Source organism: Cynoglossus semilaevis, chromosome 8, assembly GCF_000523025.1.
Source record: "Cynoglossus semilaevis isolate Cse_v1.0 chromosome 8, Cse_v1.0, whole genome shotgun sequence".
Classification (NCBI taxonomy): Eukaryota; Metazoa; Chordata; class Actinopteri; order Pleuronectiformes; family Cynoglossidae; genus Cynoglossus; species Cynoglossus semilaevis.
The window spans coordinates 23,686,236-23,713,142 of record NC_024314.1 but is presented as its reverse complement, the minus strand read 5'-3'; the positions used below and the strand labels follow the sequence as shown (position 1 = coordinate 23,713,142).

Sequence of the window (26,907 nt, the reverse complement as noted above, 5' to 3'; positions counted from 1 at the left end):
TCCTCCCTCCCTCCCTCCTTCCCTTTTTTCATCAGTTCCCACCTCACCTGAAGTACAACCTTCTGTTCCAGCATCTGTGACGCAGGCTTGTCATGAAGAACAATTCTGCCTTTGCTGGAAGCCAGCGTGTTGTTAGTTTGCGAGTAAAATGAGTGAGCTAATACCTGTCAATGCTCACACTTTCTTTTGTGTTGAAAAGAGCAGTGGGGGATCATTAGCCACACAGACAGACGCGATGAATAGGAAACTGCAACGTGAAAACGACAGCGTGCTGAAGTGAGGGGGAAGGTGTGTAGCTGCGACATTTGTATCGTGTGTAGACCTTTTGAGGGGGTGAGTGGGATCAGCAAAGAATGATTGAATAACACACTATTTCTGAATGTAACGTCATATATATATAATTGTATAAACATACACATATACATAAATATATATATATATATATAGAAAAAATATGCATGTATAGATAAATATAATATATATATATAATGTTATAAACATACATATATATAAATATATATACATATATTGCTCTATGGATATATAGAAAAAATATATTGATATATAGAGAAATATATAATATATAAATATATATATAACGTTATAAACATACATATATACATAAATATATACATATATTTCTCTATGATTTATAGAAAAATATATGCATGTATAGATAAATATAAGTGTAAATATATTTATCTATCTATATACAGTATGTGTAATGATGTTTGTATATACACATACACATACATACATATATGATGTGACATTTAGCACGAATTTCAGTTTTCTTTGGACAGAGCTGGACTGCAGGCAGGCCAGTCCGTGTGCGGCAGGACTATGAAGCCACATCTTTGGTATTGGTGCAGTACAAAGCATAGTATTATTAAAGTAGTATCTCATCTTATGTAATTATTATACACTTGGCTACTGGTGATCGTTTACTTCACGCCATATTCTGAACTTTCTGAACTCCCTAACACCTTTTGTTGACAACAATCTTGATGGTCGACGGTGGTTATATATAATTTTAGTTTCTCATCAAAATATGTTTTAGAGTTGTATGTTTTTTTGTTTTTTTTTTGAAGTAACTACCCACTTTTTTTCATATTTTAGGGATGCCAATAAAAGAGCGTCTGTCTCCAAACGAACAGGGTTCATAAAGTACAGCTGCTGTTTTCCTCCTTTCCTGTACTTTTGTACTTTTTACAACAACAGATGCATTCTCTCCCGTCGTTCAGTCCCACACACGGTGTGTCTCTCTAAGTGGAATTTCTTTTCGGCGAAACAAGCTGCTTTAATAACAGCACTCACCTCCAAGTGTGGAAATGTCACGCCAAATCTGCCCCCGACTCTGTTTAACACGGGCACCCCGGCTGCTGCCGGGGCTTAGTTCTGTTCAGGAGGGCTGCGATTGGTTGAACGTGTACAAATAAACCGGAGAGCTTAGCCTCCCTCCACTTAGCAGGGTGATAGTGGGCGCCTCCGAAGCATCCTCAACCGCTGACACAGCACGGTAGAGATGGGTCACGCTCCGTGAGTCTGTAGCTGAAGGTGCCTGTGAACCTCCAGCCTACTGCTTTACATCATCTGTTTGTTTGGATATGGAGATTTCTGCGTAGCGTACACACGTTTTAGGGGTGTGTAATTGTGTTTACAGCATCGGCTGCCAGCAGAGAAAAGATTGTTCTTGGTGTTTTTTTCATCCTGTCCAACAAAAACCAGAAAAACAAAAACGTTTCAGTTGCAGAGACTCACTGTTCCCTAAACGTTTTAGTTCAAATATGAGTCAGGTCGCATCGTAGCTTATATTGTGAGGTTTCACGTGTTGGCCGAACACTCCAAAAGGCCCGTCCTGGGAGTAGTACTGTATCTATCTGGTGGAATGTCTGTAACTGCTGTTTCTGGTCCAATAATTGCCAATTTAGTTCAGCAGCCTTTTCTCTTGGCACAAACTGAAAATGGATTTTCTTTATAGTTTTTATCTGTAATTTTCCACTTTCTAAATGGTTTTGTGTCATTTTTGTAATTTTTAGGAGAACAAATTAGTTCCTCCTCCTGCTTCTTTCGGACATAAATACTGCATGGATTTGTCTGTGAAGATTCTCGTTCATCCTGGTCATGTTATCCAAAGAGTTTAGTCGTAAGCAACTGGACTTGAAACTGGACCGTAAGGAGTCTTCACACCTTGACATGTGACTCCTTTGTCAAGCGGAGATTGACAAGAGCATTGTTTCCCAAAGACTGGGTCGCGACCCTTTAGTGGGTCGCAAGAGATTTTTTTTGGGTCATCTCACCTCATTTTTGTTTCCCAGGAGTTAACGAATAACGTCTATTGACTTGGATGGTGAAGGTTTGTGACATTTAAAATATGGGTCGCCAGAAAAAAACTTTGGGACACCTTGGTGTAGAGAAGTATAACTACTAGGGTTCCCTCTTACATCAACCAGAAACTGATGAAATTCTTCAGTTGAGGAACAAAACATTTTTCAAGCTCCAAGAAGAAATCCAGTTGCTTTACAACTAAACTCTTCGGATACTGTAGCGATTTGTTACTGATCGGTGAAGACTGAGGTGCTGTATATCCTTTAAGGTGATCAGTTTGTTTAAGTCAGTGCAGCTGACGCTTATGTTGTTCTCTGTGTTACTGCGACATTTATAAACATATGGCCTTTAGTTATGTTAGCTGGAACACTGACGGGCAGGGGTGGCTTAGTGGTTAAGGAAGCGGCCTTAGGTCTGATAGGCTTGAGGTTGGAGTCCACCAGCTGCCAAGTTACCACTGAGGTGGTCTCTGACCGTGGCACCGTCCCCACACACTGCTCCCACTGTTCACTTTGGTGATGGGTTAACAGCAGAGGTCACAGTTGGTCATGTGTGCAGTGATGTTCTGTGTCACAATGACAAGGAGTTCACTTTCCTTCCTTTACTTTTAAGTTAGCGAATCCGATGTGTGTGAGGATTAGGACGGCCGTGTGTGAGCACACACACACACACACACCAAGGAATCCCTTTAAACGAGGCACATTCACCAGAGGTGACAGCCATAATGTGGCATCAGAGACTAAATCACCTGCTGTCAGGCAATGCAGGATGGGTAAAGTCAGCGGAAATCGCCGAGGCAGCACTTTTACAAAGTTTACATGCCACCTGTGTAATGGGAGCAGCTGTGTGCTGATCCACTGACATGAGTGACTGGCTGCAGGGCTTCTGCTGCTCATCACCGTTAGCTCACGGCCCTGTTCTAATCGGTGTCAGCCTGGACAGTTAAAATGTCCCCGGGATGTAATTTAGGGGCGTGTTTGCTAAGTTAGGCAGCTGGTTTCCCAAAACCTGACGCCGTAGTTTAGTGCTAGTTTAAATAAATCACCATAGTTATCAACTGTTGAATGAGCATCTTCACATGTTTGACTGTCAGACTGGTCAAACCATCATCCATAATGTTCTGACATCAACACATTTTTTTCTGTATCTTCTTATGGAGCTTGAGATAAACGATCTTTTAAAAATTTAATTTTAATTTTGTTTTTTGGAATGAAAACGAACATCTTTATCATCAAAATTTAATTTTAATTTTAATTTTGTTTTTTGGAATGACTACTGTAAGAAAACACAATTTATCATTTCTAATCAATTTTAATATTTTTTTATTTATCTGTTATATAGTTTACAAAGTTAAATAAGTGTAGATCCTAATTGGCAGTACATGTTCACCTCAGGAACAACCAATGAAAGCTTGCAGTACCATGATTTACCACATTTTTTTTTCTAAAATGTCTATATTAAATTAACGTAATTTTATTTTGTAATTGTCATATTTATGTATTTATTTATTTTAGTTTGAAAAGTGTAAATTTATTCCCAGCGTTCTAAATACGTTTGACATGAAGACCTGATCATCAGCGATGACGGCGAGTGTCTGTTGTAGTGTGCGTCGTGTGGATGACGTTTTGTCATTCCAACCCATCGACCAAACCGCCAGTCTGACGGCAAATCACATTGCCGTCGCTCAAACAGTACAACAGGTAGACACAGATTCTCAGTCCTGAGGCCTGAGGAGAAATCTAACAATAAAAACCAGAGACGCGGCGCAGGATCCTCCAGGAGATCGCTGTTTTTCTTTTTCTTAGCGATTCTTCTCTGCAGACGTTTCTTGAAAGTGTTCTGCTTCCTTGAGCCTACAAATAAACGCAGTGGCGTCTAATACACAAAAGACGCTGACAGCATCTTTATCTCCGAGTGATGTGCTGTTGTGACATAATCAGACGGTAGCATCGCTCTTGACAACAAACAGACGCCAGACAGAAAAACAGTTTTTTTTCCCGATGCATTCATAAAAACAAACAAAACAAAACAGAAAAACTTTTCGCCAACCCAACGTTTTGTGTATCAACTGTGCTTGTCACCCACTGTCTGATCCAATTGAAATTGTTAAAAACAAAACGACCAGGGTTTAATTGACACTACTGTAAAATGTTATGATTGATACGTTCTGTGTTCACAGCGTTTGGTTAGTGCGTTTAACTAGCGATCCGCTGCAGGAAGAGGCCGTGCGTGCGTGCGCAGCAGCAGCAGCAGTTCCATCATCTTTGTGCGTGCGCAGCAGCAGCAGCAGCAGTTCCATCATCTTTCATTACTGTCATCATTTAGAGACAAATTCCATTACAAACACTCAGAGTGAAGTGTGGGCTGAGCAGGAGAGACTCAGATGGGCCACGCACCGTAACCTCAGACTCAACTGTGTTCATTTTTTTAAAATCGAGTTATCTTTTTTTACACACACTGCAAGACGCTGTTGTGCAAAATGTATTCTAAAGGAAGCGCCTGCATCTGGGAATCCTAATTAAAGTCTGCACAGCTGTGGTTTATAATGGCTTTAATCACAATGAGATGTAAGAAAAAATGTTGATATAGCATTTTATATATTATTCTCTTTCTAAAACCTAAGCTCGGTTTTTTTTCTTTTTTCTTTTTTTGCAGTCAACAGTGAAGTTGCACAGATTATCTTAATACTCTTTTTCTCATTCAAATTCAAAGAAAGATGCCAACCTAGTTTTCACAAAGGTTCATTAACTTTTGAAAATGCCATTGAGGACGAGTCATTTTTGAGTGTTGTTTTAGTGACAAGATAAATTCTACTTGTGAAGCGCAAACGCCTGTCAATTACATTGCAACTCGTGCTTCAGAAACACTCCCCCCCCCCAAAAAAAAAAAAACAGCCATCAGATTTGACAGAACAACCCCACTCTACTTTGATGTAAAATTATGTGAAAGCTAGCATCTGTGTTGTTGGGAAGGTGCATTCGTTTCTATAGTATGTCATTGGTAATTTGCAAATTTGAATCATTTGGCTGCGTAAATACAGCATTCAGGTATTTTCCCTTTTTGTAGGAGACCTAATATATTTTATATATTTTAAAATTTATGTGCACTATATGTGTAAAAGCTAACTTTCAGTTAGCTGTGTTGCTATTTAGAATCTTAAGTTTGTTTTTATTTACTTTTTTCTTCTATCTATCTATCTATCTATCTAGCTAGCTAGCTAGAAGTAAGAAATACTAGTACAACTTCAAAGGTGGTCTTTGGTTATATAGCAATTTTATTTTCAACAAATATCAGATTAAGTAAAAAAGGAAAAGTTGGAAAGAGTAAGAAATCTGTTGTTTATAAATTGTAGAATATTTCAAAGGGACGGAGACAAAATGAGCCCAGAGTCAATACGGAGATTCAAAAAGAAACGTTTTTACTGAGAGAGAAATATCACAGAGCAGCAGAGCTGAGAGAAAAATGTGTGAATGTTCATGCGAGTCTCTTAAAGGAGATGTGAATAGCAGAGGGAGAGTGAGAATTGGTGAGAATTACATCAGGGAAATTGGGATATCTTTATAATGGGAGGTGGAGAGGTATAAAGGATGAGGGACAATTGTTGTCGAAGTGAAGTGGACGATCACAGTGTTCTTTAAATTACACAAAAATGGCACACAGACACACACACCAAAAAGTCCACTGATTGTTCCTTTTCTGGAGTTCCTTTCAATGTTTTTGTGAAAACAACGAAGGCGGTGATAAAACTCAACAATGTTTCTGAGCAGCAGTGATTTACATTCAGGTTCATGAGGCTCGGCTCTGATAAGGGCTTCAGGAAATTCATTGTGCTCTCTTCTATCTGTTATATAGATTTCCCCGTGAGAACTAAATATATACTTCAGCAGCTTATATTCCCATTTTACAAACCAGGTTTGCAAAAATATCCAAATGGTGCTAAAACGTCGGTGCAGCTTTTATTTGGCTTGTCGTAGTGAGGAGATCAGGTGTGTTCATGGAGCAGGAAGTGTCGATCTGCATAGGGTCGTCAGAAAAGTATGTAAACATGTTTTTAACATATGTGTGAATGTATATATGTATGTATATATGCATGTATATGCATACATGTGGTATATACAAATAGTTATGTATAACATATAGACATACTGTATGTGTGTGCTATAAATGGAGGTGCATATATGTATGTATATATTTATATATATTTATATATGTATATATATATGTATGCATATATATATATATAAAGAGAGGAAGATGCACCTCTCTACTTATGGTATACACATACAGTATATCTGTTGTATCTATGCATATATATGTACGCGTATATAAGTGTGTGTATATGTATGTATATATATATTTATATATATATAAATGGTGCAAAGACTTGAGGGAAAAAAGTGAAAAAAAATAACATACAAAAATTAAAAGGATTGGACATTATGAACAGGCCAATACCGTAATTACCCTTATGGCGTAATGTGTGTACTTTTCTTATAATAAAAGCTTTTGTGTTGTGATTATGGACCAGGGAGAACAATCAGGCTTAAGCCTCGGGTCCCCTGTCAGCCTCCGAAAAATATACTTTCTGCATTTTCTTCTAATCAGACCTCCTCCTGAGCAGGGCAGAATAAATTCTCAAATCAGTGTCATGTTCTAAGAATACACACAATGTGTTCTAATTTGCATTTGAGTTTTTTTTTTTATGTCATTATTTTTATTTTATCTTTAAAAATCAACTTGATTTTATAACTTTAAAAGCCAATGACATGCAGGTCTTTCATTTTCCTTTCTGTTCACCGTGAGTCACTGGCTTTGAACCTATCACCCACTGTTTAGCATGTCAGGCTAACATGTAACTTCTGCGGCGTGAGTTCAGCGGGCTAAGTTTCTTTTAAACTTGTTACATGTGCTGGCGATAAGTCTTTGTGTTCTGCAAATTCACTCAGTCACATTAGCCACTCTTGCATGTTGTTAACCTTATTCTGCTTATGTGCAGATTTGTAGTTATATTCTATGTCATCGATGTTAGCTAACTGTTAGTTGGTTTCGTAAGTTTAGTCAAATAGTAACAAGTTCTATAAAGTTGATGGTGATGTCCTTTCAGTCGTTTTGCGCTGTTGTGGGTAACGTACTAAGGCAGTTATTACTTCTGTATATTAGCTCCTCTTGTAGCTTAATTTTAGCTGCTAATATGCTAATTTGGAGGTATCTTTTGAAATAGAAGTTTACAAGTTAGGTTCACAAACTAAATATTTTTTTACGCCTCGGAACGTTGTAAAGAATTAGTGACGAGTGCTTATTTTTAACCCTAATTTCTAAACCTTTTTTCTTCAACGTCTCTACTCATGAATTTCTCACTCATTATTACCACACGTTCCATTTAATAGTTCGGTGGATGTCTCTTTGCCCTCTCTTTGTCATCATCGAGGGTAATTAAAGGACTCTACCACCATCCTTCCCTTCTGTTCTCATCTCTTTCTCTCATGTCCCATTCTACTCTCGCTAACGGATTATATATTTATATATTTCTGATTCCTAGAGTTCCCTCGCTGCCTTCCAACCCGGTTGTCATTCCCTACCATTCTCCCCTCCGTCGCCCACTCACTCCATTACAATAACAGGCTGTTGGGTCTGTCATTTCAACTGCTCTGTATTCAGTTAGACACATTAACAGCAATATTGACACACACACACATACACGCATACGCACGCACTACGACGCATATACACACATCGACACTGATATTTCATTCATCTGCCATATACAATACAATACATAAAACATTGAGAGACAATGGGGATTAGTATTCACTGACTCAGTCCAGTTCATCACATCCATGCTAATGTAGCCTGGGATGAGTCACATACTAAGATGCAGTTTGTTAAAGTGACAGCTTAACCGACCCTATTTGATCACGGTGATTCCCGCTCTTTCTTTAAGGCGCACCGTTAAAGTGACAGCTTAACTTATTTGATCACGGTTTGATTCCCGCTCTTTCTTTAAGGCGCACAAATAAATTGTAATCGAGGATCAAATTTGTGTCATTGATTTTGATTCATTATAAAATATGACGTTACTTGGTGTTTATTCAATACATTTGAAATGTAATTTGTCAAGATGTTTGTTGGGGCGACGGGGACGGGGGCGGGTGGCGCTTGTTCAGTGTGGGTAATTACCAAAAAAAAAAGAAAACTTGAGAACCAGTGGCTCAGTGTAAAACGATCTTCAGTTCCATTTTGTCTGTTTTTATGCAGATGACTCATTGATATATTTTATACCCTAAACTCAATAACTTCACTGTTTTTTCAACATTTCTGTTGTATTTAAAAATATAACAGCTTGCGCTGGCCGTTCCTAATATTCTTGGTAAATATATAAAAAACTGTTTTACAATATTTCAGAGATTTTTTTCCAGCAAAAAAGTGCTTTTATCTAAGATCAAGACATTTTAGGATTGTTTGAAAAAGTTTTACATCTGTCAGTTTATACTTCTGTCTGTTAGCATTGGTGCAGAGTACCAGAGTAGTAGCATAAGCACAGTAATGCTTGTAGCCTATGAGGAGCCTCATAAGTCGTCACCAATTGATGATGAAATGTCTCTCCGTGACCAAGGTTTCAGGTTGTTAGCTCACCAAACAAGAACATCTTAACACGTCTGCTCACTTCCAACATGAAACACATCAAAAAGTCCAGACACTTGATTTGAAGATTATCTCTCGGTTTGACACCCATTTTGTATGTCAGTAAATGTGGCACGCAGAGACGGAAATTGCAGAAAGTGAAGAGTTTCAATCGGTGACAATCTGTCGTTTCAAAGCATGGAATAAAGGAAGTCTCAAAAGTGATTAAGCACAACATGTTGTTTATGAATGCGAGGAGGCTGCCCGTGGCATGACTTCAGGGGGAAGACAGTGTACAAACATGTACCGGGGGAGGTGGGTTTGAAGACACAGGGAGTGTCGGGGAAGTGGAATTGCTTCCTCTCAGTGGGTGAGTGCATGTGTGAGCCCGAATGGCTTCCTAGTCTAAAAATAAAATGATACCGCTTCCCCCGAGACCATATGGTACTGATAACGACTCTGTCCTGCAACACTCTCGTCTGTTCATATCCCAGCAGGCTGGGAGAACAGCTCACACTGGGGGGGGTTCTTTTTTAATTTAAAGACGTAAGTGTCAGGAAACGTAAAAGCCAGGAAAACACGAAACCTCTTCATTAAGAAAGACGGCTTTCAGCGGACCTGACAAGCACGTTGGTAACCCTTTAACAGCTTTTCAAATGTTGCATGTGTGACTCACGCCATTTCAAGTGGACACTGATTGCACAGGAAAGATAATTCCTTTTTCGACAACTTCCTGTGTTGTTTGAGACGTGCTTTTCTTTTATTCACGCTACTATTGCGAGCTATTCAACTTGTCAACTTGCCAGCATCGCGGGGCTTCGTCCTTTACTGTATTGGAGAAAAACATGTGACTCATCGGAGCTTGGCTCAGTCGGAAACTCTTCTCTTTAAACCGGGGGTTACCCACATGGTGCCCGAGGACACCTGGGAGCCCCCCCACCCACTACCTGCCCCTTGTATCTTCAATCGGTCAGTCAGACTTCGCAAACAGAATTTTTTTTTTATTTTTGGACTTGACCAGCTGAAGAAACAGTAGATTCTAGTCTAGTCTGTAAATTGCATGATGGGTAATCCTTCTCAGTCGTCTCTCTTTTTACCAACATAACAACATATCTCAATAATTCTATGCTTTTTTTTTGCTCCAGAGTCCAATCTTCATGGTGTATACAGTGTATAAGAGTTGTCTTCTTACAATTACCGTAATTTCTGGACTATTGAGTGCACCTGAATATAAGCCACACCCAGTAAAATTAAACAGAAAGATTTTTTTTTCACTTTTTCACAATTAAATAAACATTTTTTTCCGACTGGTTACACGTTAGCTCTTTCCTGCTTCAGTGCCCCGACCGTAGTTGCGGTGCACAGGGGAGACTTGGTGATCTGCTGCAGGGCTGAAGCTAACATTAGCTCCGGTGCTTCTAGTATAACACAGCCTACCAGAAAAGTCATTGATGACTAGCAGTATGAACTTTGTTAGCCCGTAAAAATCTGTGAATTAGCCGCATCATTGGTTAAGCAGCAGCGTTCAAAGTGCATGAAAAAAGTAGCCGGAAATTATGGTAACCAAATGTTGCTGCTATTTTATACAGTGCTGTATGTCTTCTTGGTCTTAGTTGTTTATCTAAGTTCTGATCTGATCTGAAAAAAATCATCTTTTTTGTGAATATGAATCCCATTTGGAGGAAAATGGAGGGCAAATCATTGCAGGCGATGCAGCAAATGAGAAGAAATTAAATAATTTACACATCAGCGTGTTGTGTGACCAGGTAGTCCAGGTGGGTACACAGCCTCTGTCTCTCCACCACCGGTCCTGTCGGCGTGAGTGAACCCGACCGAGTACTTGATTACTCTTTCCTCCCCAAAGAGGCAAAGTGACAGCTGGTTCCTCCTGGGTCCCCGCGGGCTGGAGTGTCGGGAATCCGTGCTCCCGCCGCTTCCTGTTTGATTGTGCTAACCTGTTGGTGGACTCGCATAAGTGGTGTTTTAGTGCTGCTCGGGATCATGAGAAATAGATGAGTGTGATGTCGCACCATCTGCTGCGCCGCTGTTTCATCCCTGAAACATTTCTTTTCCTTTTGAGTTGTTCTTTTCTTCCTCCGACGGGGGAACCGCGAGTCTCTGGAGGACCTTGAGCTAACGCAGCCTCAAAAGTAGTCCAACTTTAATCAGTTCACGTTCAGCCGTTTCATGTCTTTGAGAGACGGACAGTGTTGAATCATAAACTTAAAGGAATTATTCTGCATGTATGATACATTGATCATGGATTTTACAGGGAGTTAACTGTGTATTTGAGGTTGAAATATATCAGGATAACAGGTTAGGTCTCACCAAGTGTGGAAAGTATAATATTTATTATCCCTTAAAATACAAATGTTCCAACTAGCCTTTTTCTCAAACACAGGTTGAAGGTCACGCAGGCCTTTTACTTTAGACCTTTAATTAAATTGAATTGAACTTAGAAAAAATAATATGAAGCTACATTTGAATCCTTAGCTTTAATTGAAAAGTATTTGTTTTGGTTGTTGGGTTTTTTGTGTCCTTTTCAATTCTGCTGTAAAGCACAACAAATTTGACAGAATTTGAAATAAATCGACCCTGACCTTTAACCCTTGACAACATCACAAAGCATTGGCGTTTACTCATTGGGTGAATATTTAGTTTTAAAATATTTGCGGCCGTGTGTCGTTGTTTCCCTGACAGTAATTTTTCCACCCGTGCTTCGTTCTCTTTTAGACTGGACTAAAAGCATCAACCTTTGACATAAAAGCATCATACTGTGTCCTTTGAAACGGTCAGTGTGTCGGCTGAACATGAAAACAGACAGAAAAATCTTAATAACGTTGCACCTTTACCTCTCACACACGGTGACCTCTGACCTCTGACAAACCTTTTATATCTGACAGTTACAATGGCTTCGTCTGTTCAAAGGTTCACTGGGGACAAACAGGAGTTGATAGGTCAGACTCTTTATAGTCCCTGACCTTTAGCCCATGGAGGGCGAGGGGAGGTGTACAGCCACCAATAAGAAACTTAGGTTGCTGTTAAAATCCATTGTAACCTAAAGAAAAAATGCCAACTTCTTTTTTTCTCTACATGTTCTTGATCGACCGTAGCATAAGTCGCACCAGCCAGCTAGAGTGCCCTCTAGTGGCTCAGGGTGAAGATAACGAACATGTACATTTTCAGTGCTACAGGAGTAGAAGATACTGGTACACAAGCCTAGAGTGCCCCATAGTGGTTGTCAGTGTAAAATAACAAACGTGAAGTCGCACCTGAGTATAAGTCGCAGATCAATTTAGAGGATGAAAAAATGCGTCTTATAGTCTGAAAAATACAATAGTTGTGATGGGAATTCCCCGGAATTTTATGGTTTAGATTAATGTTTTACCAGAATTAATTTTTTTTATATGGTTTCTTTTTTATCAAGGTTTCTTTTTATATGGCTTCAGCTCTACAGGAAAAAATGTCTAAAATACAAAAAAAAAAAAAAAAATTCCGGTAAAAATACAAGAACAAATATCAACCTCAATTTGACAAAATAATCAATCTGTTCTTTTTGGTTTATTTGTAATGTAATCGAAACATAGAGATGTCTACGAACCGCACAACAAAATATAAATGGAAATGTGCAAAAAAAAAAAAAATAAAAAAATAAAAAATAAAAATCAGCTCCAGATTTTGCTTTGAATACAATTTTTCATCCTTATTTATTTTTTCATTACTTTGTTATTACACCTTTGTCACCTAGCAATCTTATTACTGAACAAATAAAAGTCAACAAAGGAGAATATGATGTTTATATTTGAAAAAAGAAACTGCTGTTAAATAGTCGCTCAGTTTGATTATTAAACACAAACGTGTGAAACAAACAGATGAAGAAGTTTTGTGATGTTTTTCTTTTGTTTCGGTGTCAAACGTTGGCAGCATCTAAACACACACGCACTGATGCACAATGCACGAGGTTAGGAAATAAAACATGACAGGTGTGACGTGTCCTCCCGCTGAGCTGATGATGGGCCTCTGGAGGTCGGTACCAAACCCATGCTGTGAGACCGATAAAGAAACCGATTTAGATTTTAATGGCAGTGCACTTGGTGTTACATGTACTTCATTGTTGTTGTTGTTGTTCCTAACAGTACTGAAAAAGTTCCAGAAGTTTTTATGGGTTAAGTCGGGACAAATGCTGAACTTTGTCTTCGTACTGTTCAGAAAGGTTGGAGGTTTAAATCCCTGCAAAAAATGTCTAAAAAAAAAAACCCCAATCTTGACAGACGTGTATTACTTCAATTGGTAGCAACTAATTAGTATTTTATTAGTATTGTGATAGTGAACAAAGCTGGAAAACAGATGAATAAGTAAAGATAATTTACCAAACAAACCAAAACGAATTCATTCAGTACGGAGGAACTGCAATACTTCAACAAATGAGCAATTTAAAAATAACAATCCTCCAAATAAGTTACAGTTCATATCCGAGGCTACAGGGTGGATTTCAGCGTTTATCAAAAGAGACCAAACAAATGCTCCCAAAACAAAATATTTTGACACGGAGAAGTAGAAATTCCCTAATGAATAGACGCTGAATTTTTAAAAAATAATTTTCCACAAATCCTCAGAAAAAATATTTATATTTTACATTGCAGATGCCACAGGGACTGATTTATTATTTACCAAATACAGACAGACTAAAAAAGCCCCTAAAACATATTGTTGTGATCTGGGGAAATCCACAAATAATGAATTTATATATTTTCAGAAAATTCTCCAAAATTTTTGAAATGTTAAGTTGATGTGGAATAGAATGGAATATATTTCATAATTAACCAAAAACATACAAACAAAATTCCTGCAAAACATAATTTTCATAGCGAGAGACAGCAATACTCCAACACATGACACATTCATAAATTAATTAGAATGTGGGATGCTACAGGGTAGATTTCATAATGAACCAAAAACAGACTGAACATAATATTTTGACTTTCAGAAAAAACAAGAACCCTGACAAACAAATAATGAATTTAGAAAAACTCTAAATAAAAAAAAATCCTTAAAAAAAATGTGACCCTAACATTGACAAGGATCAGATTTTATAATTAACCTGGATCAACAAAAATATTCCCAAAAATACTCCTTTGACATGAAGAAAACAAAACTATCAAATAAAGAACTTATAATTCTTCTGAAAATATTTTTGCCGTCAGTTCCTCCAAAGTGTTGAAGAATTTGCCTTTTAACACTAAAATTTTTACTGCGTCCCAACTGTTATCCCTCTTGATTAACATGCTGCAGTACAACGCTTCACCAGAACACAGACCTGAGGGCAATGTGATGTTTTCTGCTGTTAGCAAGCAAGCTAAACGGAATCTGTGGGCGGACAAATATATGACGCCAGATGTCTGTAGTTTTGTTTAATCAAACCAGATTTCACCTCAACTTTTTAAATGATTTTTGGAATGTTTTTGCTTTAGGCAGAAAAACAAACGACTTCAGCTGTTGACAAAAAAAAACCCACAATCTTTTATATATATATAAAACATATTCAATTTAAAAAGCTATTACGGATCCCTGATGATGTATCACTTTCTGGAGGGGAAGTCTCATTTCAGTAGTGGCAGATTTGAACCTCTCCCCCCTCTGAGTTACTACTGTCCGGGGACGAGTTGTGAGTGAAAATGAGGGGCGGGGTTTGACAGTAGACGTTCACAAGACGCATCGTGATCAGTCTCTTTTGCAGAGTTGTTTTTTTGTCGAACAATTCGAAAACGCTTTTGGTGCAGAACTGATAAAATTCCACATGATGTATTGGCCTCATTTACAAGAGTTACAGTGGGAATATGGGCCTAATGGCACTGATGCCGGGGAGTACCTGTTCTGCTGTCCCCATATGCAGAAGTGTGTGTGTGTGTGTGTGTGTGTGTGTGTGTGTGTGTGCTTTGTCCACACGTAGGAAAATACAAAAGCTGCTAAATACGTTTTTGTTTTTGATTTTGCGTGTGTGTGTGTGACATTTGCAGCTGCAGCCACACAGTGGGGAGCAGCAGTACAAACAGGAACGGTGAATATGAATGCCGCCGTGTGACGACCTCTCATGTCGACACGCACCCCGTACCTGAATGCACACAAACATCACGCTCGCTCGCAGCCGAGTACAAAGTGGCGGAGAATCACTGTTGGATAGCACTTTTGTGCTGCTGCAGGTAGAGACAAACAGAGGAGGAGCTGCAGGAGGCCGCGTCGTATCAAGTGGCTGGATGCCTTTCCTGCCAGTGTGGGTGTTTGTGTGCGTTCACGGCACATGGAATTTAGGTTCCTGAAGTGACGCGGCCGTGGGAGGAATGTATTATTCAAAGTATTCCAGACAGGGAGTAGTACTTATGCGAGATACTTGTGATCTTTTTGAGAAATATTAGAGTGAAAGTTGCATCGATGAAAGACAAAAAGGTAGAGACGAAAATTAGAAGAAGCCTCGAGTCAGTGGCGCCACACGCTGTCCAGAGATTGATTTGATCCGGCCCACCTGGTAAATAGAAGTTAAAGTTAAAGTAGTGTTTTGTGTCGCAATGTAAATGCTAGTGAGGTAATCATAGTGAAGCCTGTGATGCATTTACTGTCCTAGGATAAAGGACAACCTCAGTGGTCAACAGGGACAGAACCACATTCTGTGTGGCTCATCATTATGGGTGTATGAAAATATTGCTATACTGAAATATTGCGATATTTTGTTTTACAATATCGTATGAATATCAATTGTTTATTTTTTTTGTAATTTTTAAAAATATTTTTTTTTTATTTTTTACATTTTTTCAATTTCTTTTTTTAAGATATTAAAAAATATTTTTTATTAAATTTTTTATTTTTGCAATTAAGATTCAAATGTCCACTCTGTTGCATCATTTTTTCTTTTTTTTTTTGCTTTTATTTCTCTGAGTATTACAAATATAGATGACTGAATTATTAGATCAACAGTAGGTGTTATCTGCCGCCACCTTTTTATCTGGTTATTTAAACGACTTTTTATGGTTGACGTTAAGTTTGCCAGGTGTTTTAGGATGATCATTTCTATATAATCTCTGCAGCACGGTGGCCCTGATTCTCCAGACTTTACAAGAACCATTCTTCATTTTGAGAAACGAAAACACATAAAGGTGCGATTCTCGTTGGCCGTAAAAGACAAGTCCAACGTGAATTGGACATGACCACGTTTTTACCGACCTTTTTTTCGACCCGTCCGCGGACTCGTATGAATTCTGCCTGGGAAGCAGACGCACCGAGAGTAAATCTAACGCAATAAAAATAATGGTTTCAACGTGTTATTATTTTCTCAATCAATGTGTCGTTAAAGCCACTCATGCAGCTGATTGTTTGTATATGTGAGAGAGGGGTGAGTGGGTGAGTCGCTCCCCAACCATACTCCATGTTCCCACTGCACTGCCGTTTGCCTTAAAGATAATTTAATGGGATTCATTTGGAGTGATGAAGACGTCGACCTCCTGGTCCCGACGTCACAGACTAATGTGATCAAACATTTCATTTAACGGTCATAAAAAAACAACTCCTTTTTTCTCAGCGGCCGTAGAGATAAAATAATTACCACGTTCAGGGATACGTCACTCAGTTTCTCCTTGTAATTGCCGGCGTTTAAAGAGTAATTGGATCATAAGGCCGTCTTTTGTCACACTTTTGTCCTGTCAAAATGTCTCGCAGTGGACGGGGAGAGACGTGCTCCGCGCGGCTCCACCTGTCAAATGTCCACACGGAACCGTTTTCATTATAGCACATAATTAAAGACAAGAGGGAGGAGGTGTTTTCCTGCTGCCTGCACGCCTCCGTTTGTGTGTGTGTGTGTGTGTGTGTGTACACGACTCGTGACGAGCTCTGATTCTGCATTCCGAGCGTTCAGAGGCGTGGAATCAACAGATGGCCATTTGTTTCAGGTGTGACAATTTCAGTGTTGGTTCCCAAACCGCGGCGACCGTGATGTGAGCGTGTACGTGGAACCGTTAGGGAAATGGTGGCAGTGTTTATTAAAAAGCTGTAGCCTCAAGTGTTTGCCCTGCGGCCTCCTGTCGTCTCTGATGTATGTGTGTGTAACATACACATATTTTGATTGGGTCCTGAGGCTAAAAGTCATCAGATTGGTGATTTTAATCGCCCTCGGAACTGTTGAAAACTGTTGGAGTCCAAATCTTTTCCTGACAGACTTTTTTCAGTAGTTGTCTACAACGAAAAACAAAATTTCTCAATAAAATAATAATAATTTTTGATTCCCACACCTTTGGAATGTTGTGGGTTGAATCAGTTTGTTCGGAGGGCCGTGGTTGGTCCACAGACCACCAGTTGAACATCACTGATCTACTGTGTACAACAGAATATTAGGCTCTTATTAGAATTAATAAAGATAATAAATACAATAACAGAATTAAAGTCATAAGTTTATAAGGATAAAGTCGTAAATTTACTGATTCGTAATCGTACTAATTCCTACGTTTAGATCATGTCTTTTGGGAGCGACGAGAGAGAACGTGTGGAGCTTCGTGTAAAGTCATACTTTAGCATTGGTTTTGAAATCTAATTCAGTTCATTCTAATATTACCACAATATTCTCATAAACTTACACTTTTTTTCCCTCGTAACTTTATGATTTTAGTGTCATGAATTTACAACTTTAATCTCGTGGTTTTATCTCTGGTTTGTGTTCATTCTCAACGCGGCTCCGTTATAATAAAAATAGCCAAATGTGAACGTAAAAACAGCAGATTCCTATAAAATAGACATAAATGAATGAAACCAAACTTTACAGCTCAGACTGTACTGACCAATCAGAGCTTCTCGCACAGACAGTTACAGAGACCAAAAAATGAAGATGCACCAACCACTGAGGGCGCCAGAGGGGAGGGACAGGGAAAAAGAAAAAACATGTATCAACTTCAAGTTTATAAAACATTGTCCCGCTATAGATCTGATAAATTATCACACATTAATAACTGATTAATTATAATTTATTATGATTAATTTCGGAAGCCCTCGTTAATTATATAAAGAGTTTAACAAAGTTTCTGTACAGAGCACTCCGACCAGTCCAGGTGTCTGATACGCTGCCTCGTTACCATGTACCACACAGTACAATGAAATATTTCTGTGTACTCACAGCTGTGTCTCCGCCTCCCGTCACTCGTCTCCCTGCGGCCCGTACAGACAATTTAAATCTTTTCCACCTTGGTGCAGCCTTTAATAAGGTTTTTCCCAGGAAATTCAAACGGAGTCGGGTTGTCGGGTTAATATCGACTGTGCGTCTTGGACTGTGCACTCTGCGGCGCTGCGTTAATTTTCTGTCAGCCTCGACAGAGAATTTTACCCGTCGAACCTGCAGGTCTGTAACGGTACAGTTTTTTTAACTTACATTTTGGGTGCTGTGGTAATATCCATGACAGGTCTGTGCCTGTTTAAGTCACAGATACACTGTGTACAACAGTGATAATCAACTGGTGGCCCGCAGGTCAAATCTGGCCCACTGAACTGTTGAATCCAGTCCATCTAGGATCAATAATAAAATATTCCTTCAAACCTTCAACGTTTTGTAATAAAATTATAAAAATCAATAAAGAGTAAACAAAATAATAAAAAAAAAATTAGATTTTTTAATTTTATTTGAGGGTCTTGAGTTGAGACCCCAACGTGTCTGTCCAGAAAGTTTCTGTTGCTAGGACAAATAAAGTTAGCGACCCCTAGTGGAGGACATGACAAGTGTCGTCCTCTGGATTCAACCAAATGAAGTCGTTCTCTTGGCGACAGCCAACACAGTGACAGCGACCACCACCAGGGTGAGGGTGGTCTGGAGACAGGACGTCAGCAGATCGCTGTCAGACCCGGTCAAACCTCCGGGGTCTCGTTACGTCTCCAGACCATCAGTGGCTTTTCTGGAAAGTGAAGTCCTTTCACTGAGTCACTCCTTCTCCTCTTGTATGTTGTTGTGACTCTGACACCTCATCAATTTCACTCCTCGACACTCGACCCGATTGCGTGCAGAAATCCAATTGAGGTGATTTATTAAAGCTTGAATATGAGCGCCGACACAAAGGGGTTAAATTAAAGATGAGCCGACATTTCAGAACAGACCCGGTGTCGACTCGTCTCACTCCGTCCATTTTTCTCCCCCTCCTGCTCCCCTCTCCTCTCCTCTGTTTAGATCTTTCTTGCTGCAACCTGGAATTACTTTGCCTCCAGCTGCCATTTGTTGTTTTCTATCAATTTCCTCTGTTTCATTTATTCATCTGTTTCTCTGCTGTTGCAGCCACTTATTCTTAGTCCTTTTTTTTTTTTCGTTTTCGTTTTCACCTTCCAGTCGCCCTTATTTATTCCCCAGACTAATGATAAACTAATCACTGTTTTCCTTAATCATATTTTCCTCATCGTCATTTGTCCTCACAGCCACATTGTCCGCCTGTTGTCTCCTCTTCCTCCTCTGCTCTAATAAATATGAGGCTGTGGTTCAGGAGGCTGAGAGGCTCTGTGATGGAGAAGGCCGAGGTTTTCATCTCTGGTTACCTCCTCTGATGACATGTGAACAGTAATGAAAGATGTGTGTGTGTGTGTGTGTGTGTGTGTGATAGTAAGGCATTGAAAGTACTACGGCTCAATGACAGTGTTTGGGTTGCACAGTATGAAGTCCTTATATCGTAACCATGACTATACTAGTCCAACTAAGTAGCTAGACAGTAATGTAAAGTAATGCCTTCATATTTTATGACACTGCTGTCGGTGTGTTAACATATAGTACTGTCTAACTAGTCCATAGTAGCACTAGCTACTATGTACATTTTTGTAGATTTTTGTAATAGAAGATAACGTACCAGTGGTGGCCCGCGGGCCATATCTGGCCCACCGAACTCCCCAATCCAACCTATGCCTGATACGTCAAATAATAATTAGACAAAAAACATATTTATTTATTTTTCCATTATAATGTAGTGTCCGACCCCTGAGGTGCCAGGAGATAAAACTATAACTTATTTTTGCATTTTTTCCTTGCTCAAAATATCATTACAAGTACAGTGCAACACTAAATTTTAAATTATGAAATAAATGCAGTAATTCCAAAAAATTTAATTAAAAAGTGTCACCATTCCAAAAGATTTTTTTTAACACAAGATATTAATTTTAGGTTTCGCTTGAAGTAATTCAGTAATTCCATACATTAGTAACAGGGATGAAAGGCCGAGGCAGGAAAGTGACCTTGTACCAACTGGAGCTGGGCCGACTCAGACAGCAGACATCCCACTCTCAGCCCAACAGTTCCTGGTAAATTAACTTGTCCCAGAGCGCCTCCTCATTTGACACGGAGCAGGGCTGGCTATTTAGAGGCAGAGGCAAAAAAAAATGTTGTGTGAGTAAACAACTCCGTAGGCTCCGACTCTGAAACCGGGGCAGCAGACGTGCAGATCAATTTGCAGCATGAGCACACCCCCCCTCACCCCTCCCACCCCCCCACCTCCATCCCCGTGGTCCGGTTCCTGGGTGAAAATAGCCGTGGATCAATCTGGCCAATGAAACGCTCCGAGTTGGGTTGAACAATTAATTTGGACGATTCCCATCCACATATTATCTGAAAGATGCACAGAGGACTCACCCAGAGGCAGATGGTTCCATCTACACACAGCAGCGACTGTAGTTCATGTACAAGACCTGACATCCTGTTCTGTACTACAGTACTCTTCATCCCAATAACTTCATTTGTAACACTTTAATTTCGGTGTTTCCAAAGATCAGTGCAAGTCAAACTGCTGTGTGTGTGTGTGTGTGTGTGTGTGTGTGTAATGCAGTGGGGTTAATTAGCTTCCGCTCACTCACCATCTATCAACTTAATGCTCAGATTACAGTCCCAACAGCTCCATTACTGCCGCGCACACACACCCGCGCACATAAAATATGATATATATTTATATTTATATTCGATTCATAACTTTGTTTTTCAGCACATAACGCTGAAATAGGCCCGACATTAACACTGTTTTTATTATTGTGCGACTCAAGGAGCGTTTTAGGACAGACTTTGTATGCTAGCTGAAAGGCTTCAGTAAACGTAACGGATATCAATTAATCAGAAATCAATATGAACCAATTACTCTGACAAAGAGTCGTTACTTTTATACTGATGGTAAAACAACGACATGAGTTACTTATGGCTTTGTATTGAATTAATTGCGATAAATCATTTAAAAATAATGAATTGCTGATTATAAAGGTTTTTTAATGCTAACTTATCGTTGTTGCTCCAAGTACAACAAGGTTAGTTTGATTATTCAATATTCAATACCAATATTTTTAGCATTGGCTACAAGGTTTGTCTGTACCAGGACCAGGATGTAGCTAAGGTTAGCACTGCTTTCCGCACTCGTAGCCACTTTTTTTTTTTCGCAAAGTAAAAAATAATTTGAAGTTCTACGCTCATAAGACAAACTTATACATGATGTTAGCCCAAGTTAAAACAAACATACTCAACTTGCAATGGCGCCACCTACAGGGCCACTACCACTATGATCCAAAGAAGTGAGGAAAAAAAGTGCAGTTAATTAAGTTATTTAAATTACTAGGCTAGTTTATTAAAATATGGTTAATGTTAAATACAAACAGTTTAAAAAGTATCTTTTCTTCCGTCCAGCTCACAGCTGCAGCTCTCTAGTCCTGATTAATTCTTCCTCGTATCCTATGATTTCCCTTGGACTTTTTTTTCCCTGGCATTTCCAAAGGTCATTTTGAGCAGTCTTAGCTCGGGAAAAAAAACGAAAACAAGTTTCAGACTTCATAACGTGAAGTTTCACCGCAGAACGTTCTAACGTTTGTTTAATAATGTATCCAGTTCTCTGTGTGAACTCTTCCTGAAGAGGAGAATGAGTTCAACTCAGCTGAGTGAATTTCAGAGGTTTTTGTCATGTCTGCAGCTGGAAAGTAACGTATGGAGAGATGGGGCGTGGGGTTGGGGAGGAGGGGGTCTAAATTTTGTCTTTAAATCTCAGCGCAGCTCCTCTGATCTAGAAAGTCAGTGTAGAACTGATCCCAACTCTAGAAAGAGTCGTTGAGGGATGGAGTAGAGGTGAATACTGACGTGAATGTAGAGTCAGATTCTGACAAAGCCGCGTTTCAATAACACCCAAATATCATTAGCGCGTTAGTGTGCATTAATTGTCATAGAAGAAAAACACATTAGTTTGTTTGCCTCCGATGGTATTCGCTGGGAGGCAAAGCCAGTTCAATTAAGAATTAATCTGTGTTGTTTTTCTTAGCAGCGGAGCTCTGCTCTGCCTTTGGTCGGATCAATTCCACACTATTGCAACAAAGTCGAGATTTTTTAATAACGTTTTTATTCCTCCGTGAGCAACGGGGATTTAATATTTATTTATTTGAACCCTGTCAGCAAATGATGGACAAAAACAACTGTAAAACATCTCTGCTTTGACGGGAGCTGTCGGAACCCCCTTTTTTTTCATTTAATCAGAGACAACCACTACTGCTGTAATATTTAAGGCTACAATTGTACTGGATATAAATCTGTTGCATTTTGGGAAGTTCGCAGATATTGTAGAAAATGTCAACTTTCATTCAATGTCAGGAATCTTAAAAAAAACATAGATGTATTGAAAATGTATACAAAACAAACATACTGATAAGCTAACAGGCTAACCAAAACCTAACAAAGTATTATCCGAAATGTAGCTAACCCACAAATAAATTTTAGCTTTTTATCAACTGACAGCTAGCCACCAAAAGCTAAAGCTAACCTAAGGGTAATAATGACAAAAATAAATATTGGACAATATATATAAATAAATATATATATATAAATATATACCCTGTATGTATGTACATATATTCTATATATTATTTTATATAGTCAAATTTTAAGACCTTAATTTTAATATCCATACTGACAGGAGGTTTTTTTTTGTTTGTTTGTTTTTGTAATTCTTTATTTGATTTTTAAATTCTGCTTCTACTTTTTAGCCTCAATATATATATATAAAAACTACAGACTAAATGTCACGTTCACAGGCAGGTGGCAGGACTGGCAGTTTGGATTTCCTTTGGATTAAGATCTAATCCCTGTAAATATAAATTTGCATTTAATGTAATACGAGGTTTTCTTGTTTGTTTGTTTGTTTGTCATTTAATTTTAGTGGCTAATGAATACAGTAACAGTAAAACGGTCAATCTTCAGTGACACACACGGAGACGTGTTTGTGTGTGTTTTTCTTCTTCTTCTTCTTTCTCACACACATCCTCATAAGAGCCAATGGAATTAGGGAGGATTTGGAGCATAATCTTCCTCACGATGGGAGAAATTCCAGACGTTAAATTCCCGCCTCCCAACTGCAGCTCCAGCCTCTTCTCACTGTACAGAAAAGCGTGGATTTAACCGTCAGTGTTTAGTCTATAATAATCTACTGTACACACACGTGTTTGTGTTTGTTTGTTGTCAGAAACATGACGGTCGTGTCTTTACTGTCATATTAGATACCACTGAGTCTGAATGGCTTTATTTCCTTCTCTGTCTTCCTCCTCCTCCTCCTCCTCCTCTTCCTCTCCTCACCCAGCACCAACTCAGAAAACAGGACAATAGGGCGACTGTGCTGCGTACACAAGTGTATGTTTGTGTTTGCGTGTCTCTCGCTTTCCCAGCTGCAGAGTGAAAATGAGGAAAAGATCAAAGTGCCAGGTTGGCCCGGGTTACAGGGTTACTGCTCCCACCGCTGTTGTAAACAGACAAATATCTCATATTCCCGGCTGTGTATTCACTTCTCTTTGAAATGGATATTCTCCTATTGAAATGCACATAAAATAAACAGGCGCACACAAAAATAAACCCTAAAATACACATTCAGAGGTTGGGTTACGCAACACACAGATACTGCACAAACCGAAGGGTATTTGACCGTCCGAGAAATAGTTTTCTCAATGTTTGTCTCCCATAAATGTTATGAACATGCAGAGACATCGCTCTGACGTCCGGATGTTAGAACTAATTTCACACGGGAACTAGATGTCAAGCCCAGCGGATGGATACGTCGTCGTGTGGCGGTACATGAAGAAGACCAAGCCTTGTTTACATTCACTTTCTTTCGTTTCTGTTGGTTTTTCTTTGGGAACTTTTTGCCCTTCATTATGACTTCCAGGTGTAAGTCAGACTCCTCTGACGTTTTTATGTCCTTTTATGTTGGTGTTACCACTGTGTTAGTTTGGGTCAGTGACATCTGTACAATACGTTAGTTCCAGCTTGCAGCAAAAATCGAGATATGTAGTGCTGGATTTCCGACGTGAGTCAGGAACTTCCTGTGAGTTTGACTTGTTGTTTACATACATACAGGCGAGAAGTCACCTTCTATAAAATAGAGCCAAATACTTCGAATAGCACAGCTGATATTCTGCTCTGTTGCTTCTAGTTCTGTCACTAATAGACTTAAAAGTCATGAATACCTAGAAATCTTATAACAGCATTAAATCTCCAGGTATTGCGATTAAAAAAAAAAAATTATTTATCTTCCAAAGTAGTTACATCAAGGGTAACTGGACTGCTGATCCACAGCAAATATGGTTAATCCAATTACAAATGTTATTTTGTCAAGTTGAACTGAACTGCAATCATGGATTAAATTGTAACTAAGACTAAATCAAAAATGGATTTTGGACTTTTGTGGAGCAGTAAGTATAAGAGGGTTGAAAATAGAAGTTTTTTTGTTGGGTTTTATTTTTTTTTGGTCAAACCTGCTCAAAGACTTTGATTAAAAAGTTCTCCTGAGGAAAGGAAAGAATGTTTTAGCACCAACGTGGAACCGTTTAAAACCTGCTGCAAATCTGGGGATACTTCCTTGACCTTTTAAAAATGGCACAGACGAGGAGGGACCCTGCGTGGTGGGGATTCTAAACGACAGAAAGAAGACAGTGAGCGATGGGTTTTACAGACATTCAACAGGGACAGACGGTGGACACGCCATATGTTTCTTGAAGTTTCTTGACGGAAAACTGTTCCCCTCACTGAATATTGATGAGATGTCTCTGTTCCTGTGTGTGTGTGTGTCAATGTGTGTGTGTGTGGAAGTTGGCAAGCACAGGGTCTTCCCTCCCCGTCCCCCTCTGTCAGGGGGGAAATCAATCAGCCTGTCAGCCGTCGAACACCCTCCGCCTGTTGCCCGTTTATCAAGAGTAATACCTGAGTGTGTGTGTGTGTGTGTTGACGTACCCGTGCCCTCCATCCTTCCATCCACCTGCTGTTCTCTCTCTCTCTCTCTCTCTTTTTTTCTTCGTCCTCCAGCCTGGTCCCCGCCCTCCCATTTTTGCGTCCCTCGTCTTCCTACGTCAACTCTTCCCAACACTCCCCTCCCATCTGTCACCTGTGACATCGCTGTTGAAAAATGCCCCGTGCTTCGCATCGCCATCATTTTACCTGTCCGTTACCCACCCCTGGACACCCCCCACCCCTCACCCCCCGTCGTCCCACACCCAGACCCCCAATCATCCCCCGCCGTCGTTTGCCTCTTCCCAATCTTTCTCACCTCTAAGTCATTGGTTTGAATTATTTAAACATCTTTGACTGTCGACGTTGTCTTCACATAATGAAAATAAAATAAAATAAATAAAACAGTCACGCCTGATGCTGCAGAGAGTGAGAGTCGCCTGGAAACATTTTCTCACATTCACGTACCAAGCAGTAAAAATATGCATGAAAGTGTTTCGGAGATGAGAGACTTATTGTCGCATGAATCTCCGTCTTTTCACTTGGCTATTACTCTGTCAGGTGAGGGAACTGATTATGAATAAGAAAATTCTCTGCTTAGTTAGAGAAGGTTTAATCCGTCCTTGCTGCTGCATTATTCAACAAACAACAGAGGAAGAACACTAACTGTAAATATCTAACTCTGCTTTTACTGAAGTTTAAAAACAATGAACCGTTTTGGTCTGTTTTCTCCGTAGATCCCCCAGATCAGCTACGCATCCACAGCCCCGGAACTGAGCGACAACACTCGCTACGACTTCTTTTCCCGCGTGGTGCCGCCGGACTCCTACCAGGCCCAGACTATGATGGACATCGTCACGGCGATGGAGTGGAACTACGTGTCTACCCTCGCCTCGGAGGGCAACTACGGAGAGAGTGGGGTGGAGGCGTTCATTCAGATCTCCAGAGAAACTGGTAGGAACAACTTACGAATGTAACTCATCCGACTGTATCTCGTCCGATTGTAACTCATCCGACTGTATCGCTCTCATTGTCGACACTGATCATTTTATGGCCCAGAAGTTGTGAAAATCCATTTTAAATCCAAGTGCTGTTTGGATCCATTCGTTTTCCTTGTCTTTTGGATAAAAAAAATATAAGATAAGATACAAAAGTTTTACTTATAAATATTTGATTCCAAATGTTCCATATTTCAGCCCTCACACCAAAACAAGACATATGTGCATATGGCCAGCAGGCTGTCTTCTAGTTCTTTGTGTAAAAGTTTTGGAAGCAAAGTTTCTTCTTCCTGTTCACCGCCAGATATGTAGAAAAAAAAAAAACTGTCACACTGAGTGGAAAAGAAGAGGGAAAAAAATGTGTTGTGTAAAATTATCAAAATATTATGTGAAAAGAAAACATTCAGTATTTAGGTCTGTATGAGTTAAGAACCGTAATTAAAGATAAAGGTTTATTTAAGATATTTTACCGACTTTATCTCAATGGTAAATACTAGCAGTGTTAAGTTGGACAGTCTATCAAATACTGGTAACATTTGCACAGGTCATGTGAGATCCATCGATCAATCAATTAATCAGTCAGTCAGTCAGTCTATAAACACAACAACCAATAAAACAACCAAAAAAATCAATCCCTTCAACCCCAGTCGATAAACCTGTCAATCCAACCTTTATCTGAATCACCATGGGCTGTGGGCGGCGCCCTCTATTGTTCACATTACAGAGTCTAGG

At 39.4% G+C, this 26,907-nt stretch overlaps 1 protein-coding gene across 9 annotated transcripts in view; it reads left to right on the top strand.

Annotated features, from left to right (window-relative positions):
* The window catches only part of grm8a (glutamate receptor, metabotropic 8a), a 269,940-nt gene that overhangs the window by 73,370 nt on the left and 169,663 nt on the right, over nt 1–26,907 (top strand). For all 9 annotated transcript variants that reach the window (XM_017034395.2, XM_025057310.1, XM_017034393.2 and 6 more), the window contains one exon: nt 25,915–26,131. In XM_017034395.2, the coding sequence (XP_016889884.1) occupies nt 25,915–26,131 (217 nt within the window). The remainder of the gene's footprint in view (nt 1–25,914; nt 26,132–26,907) is intronic.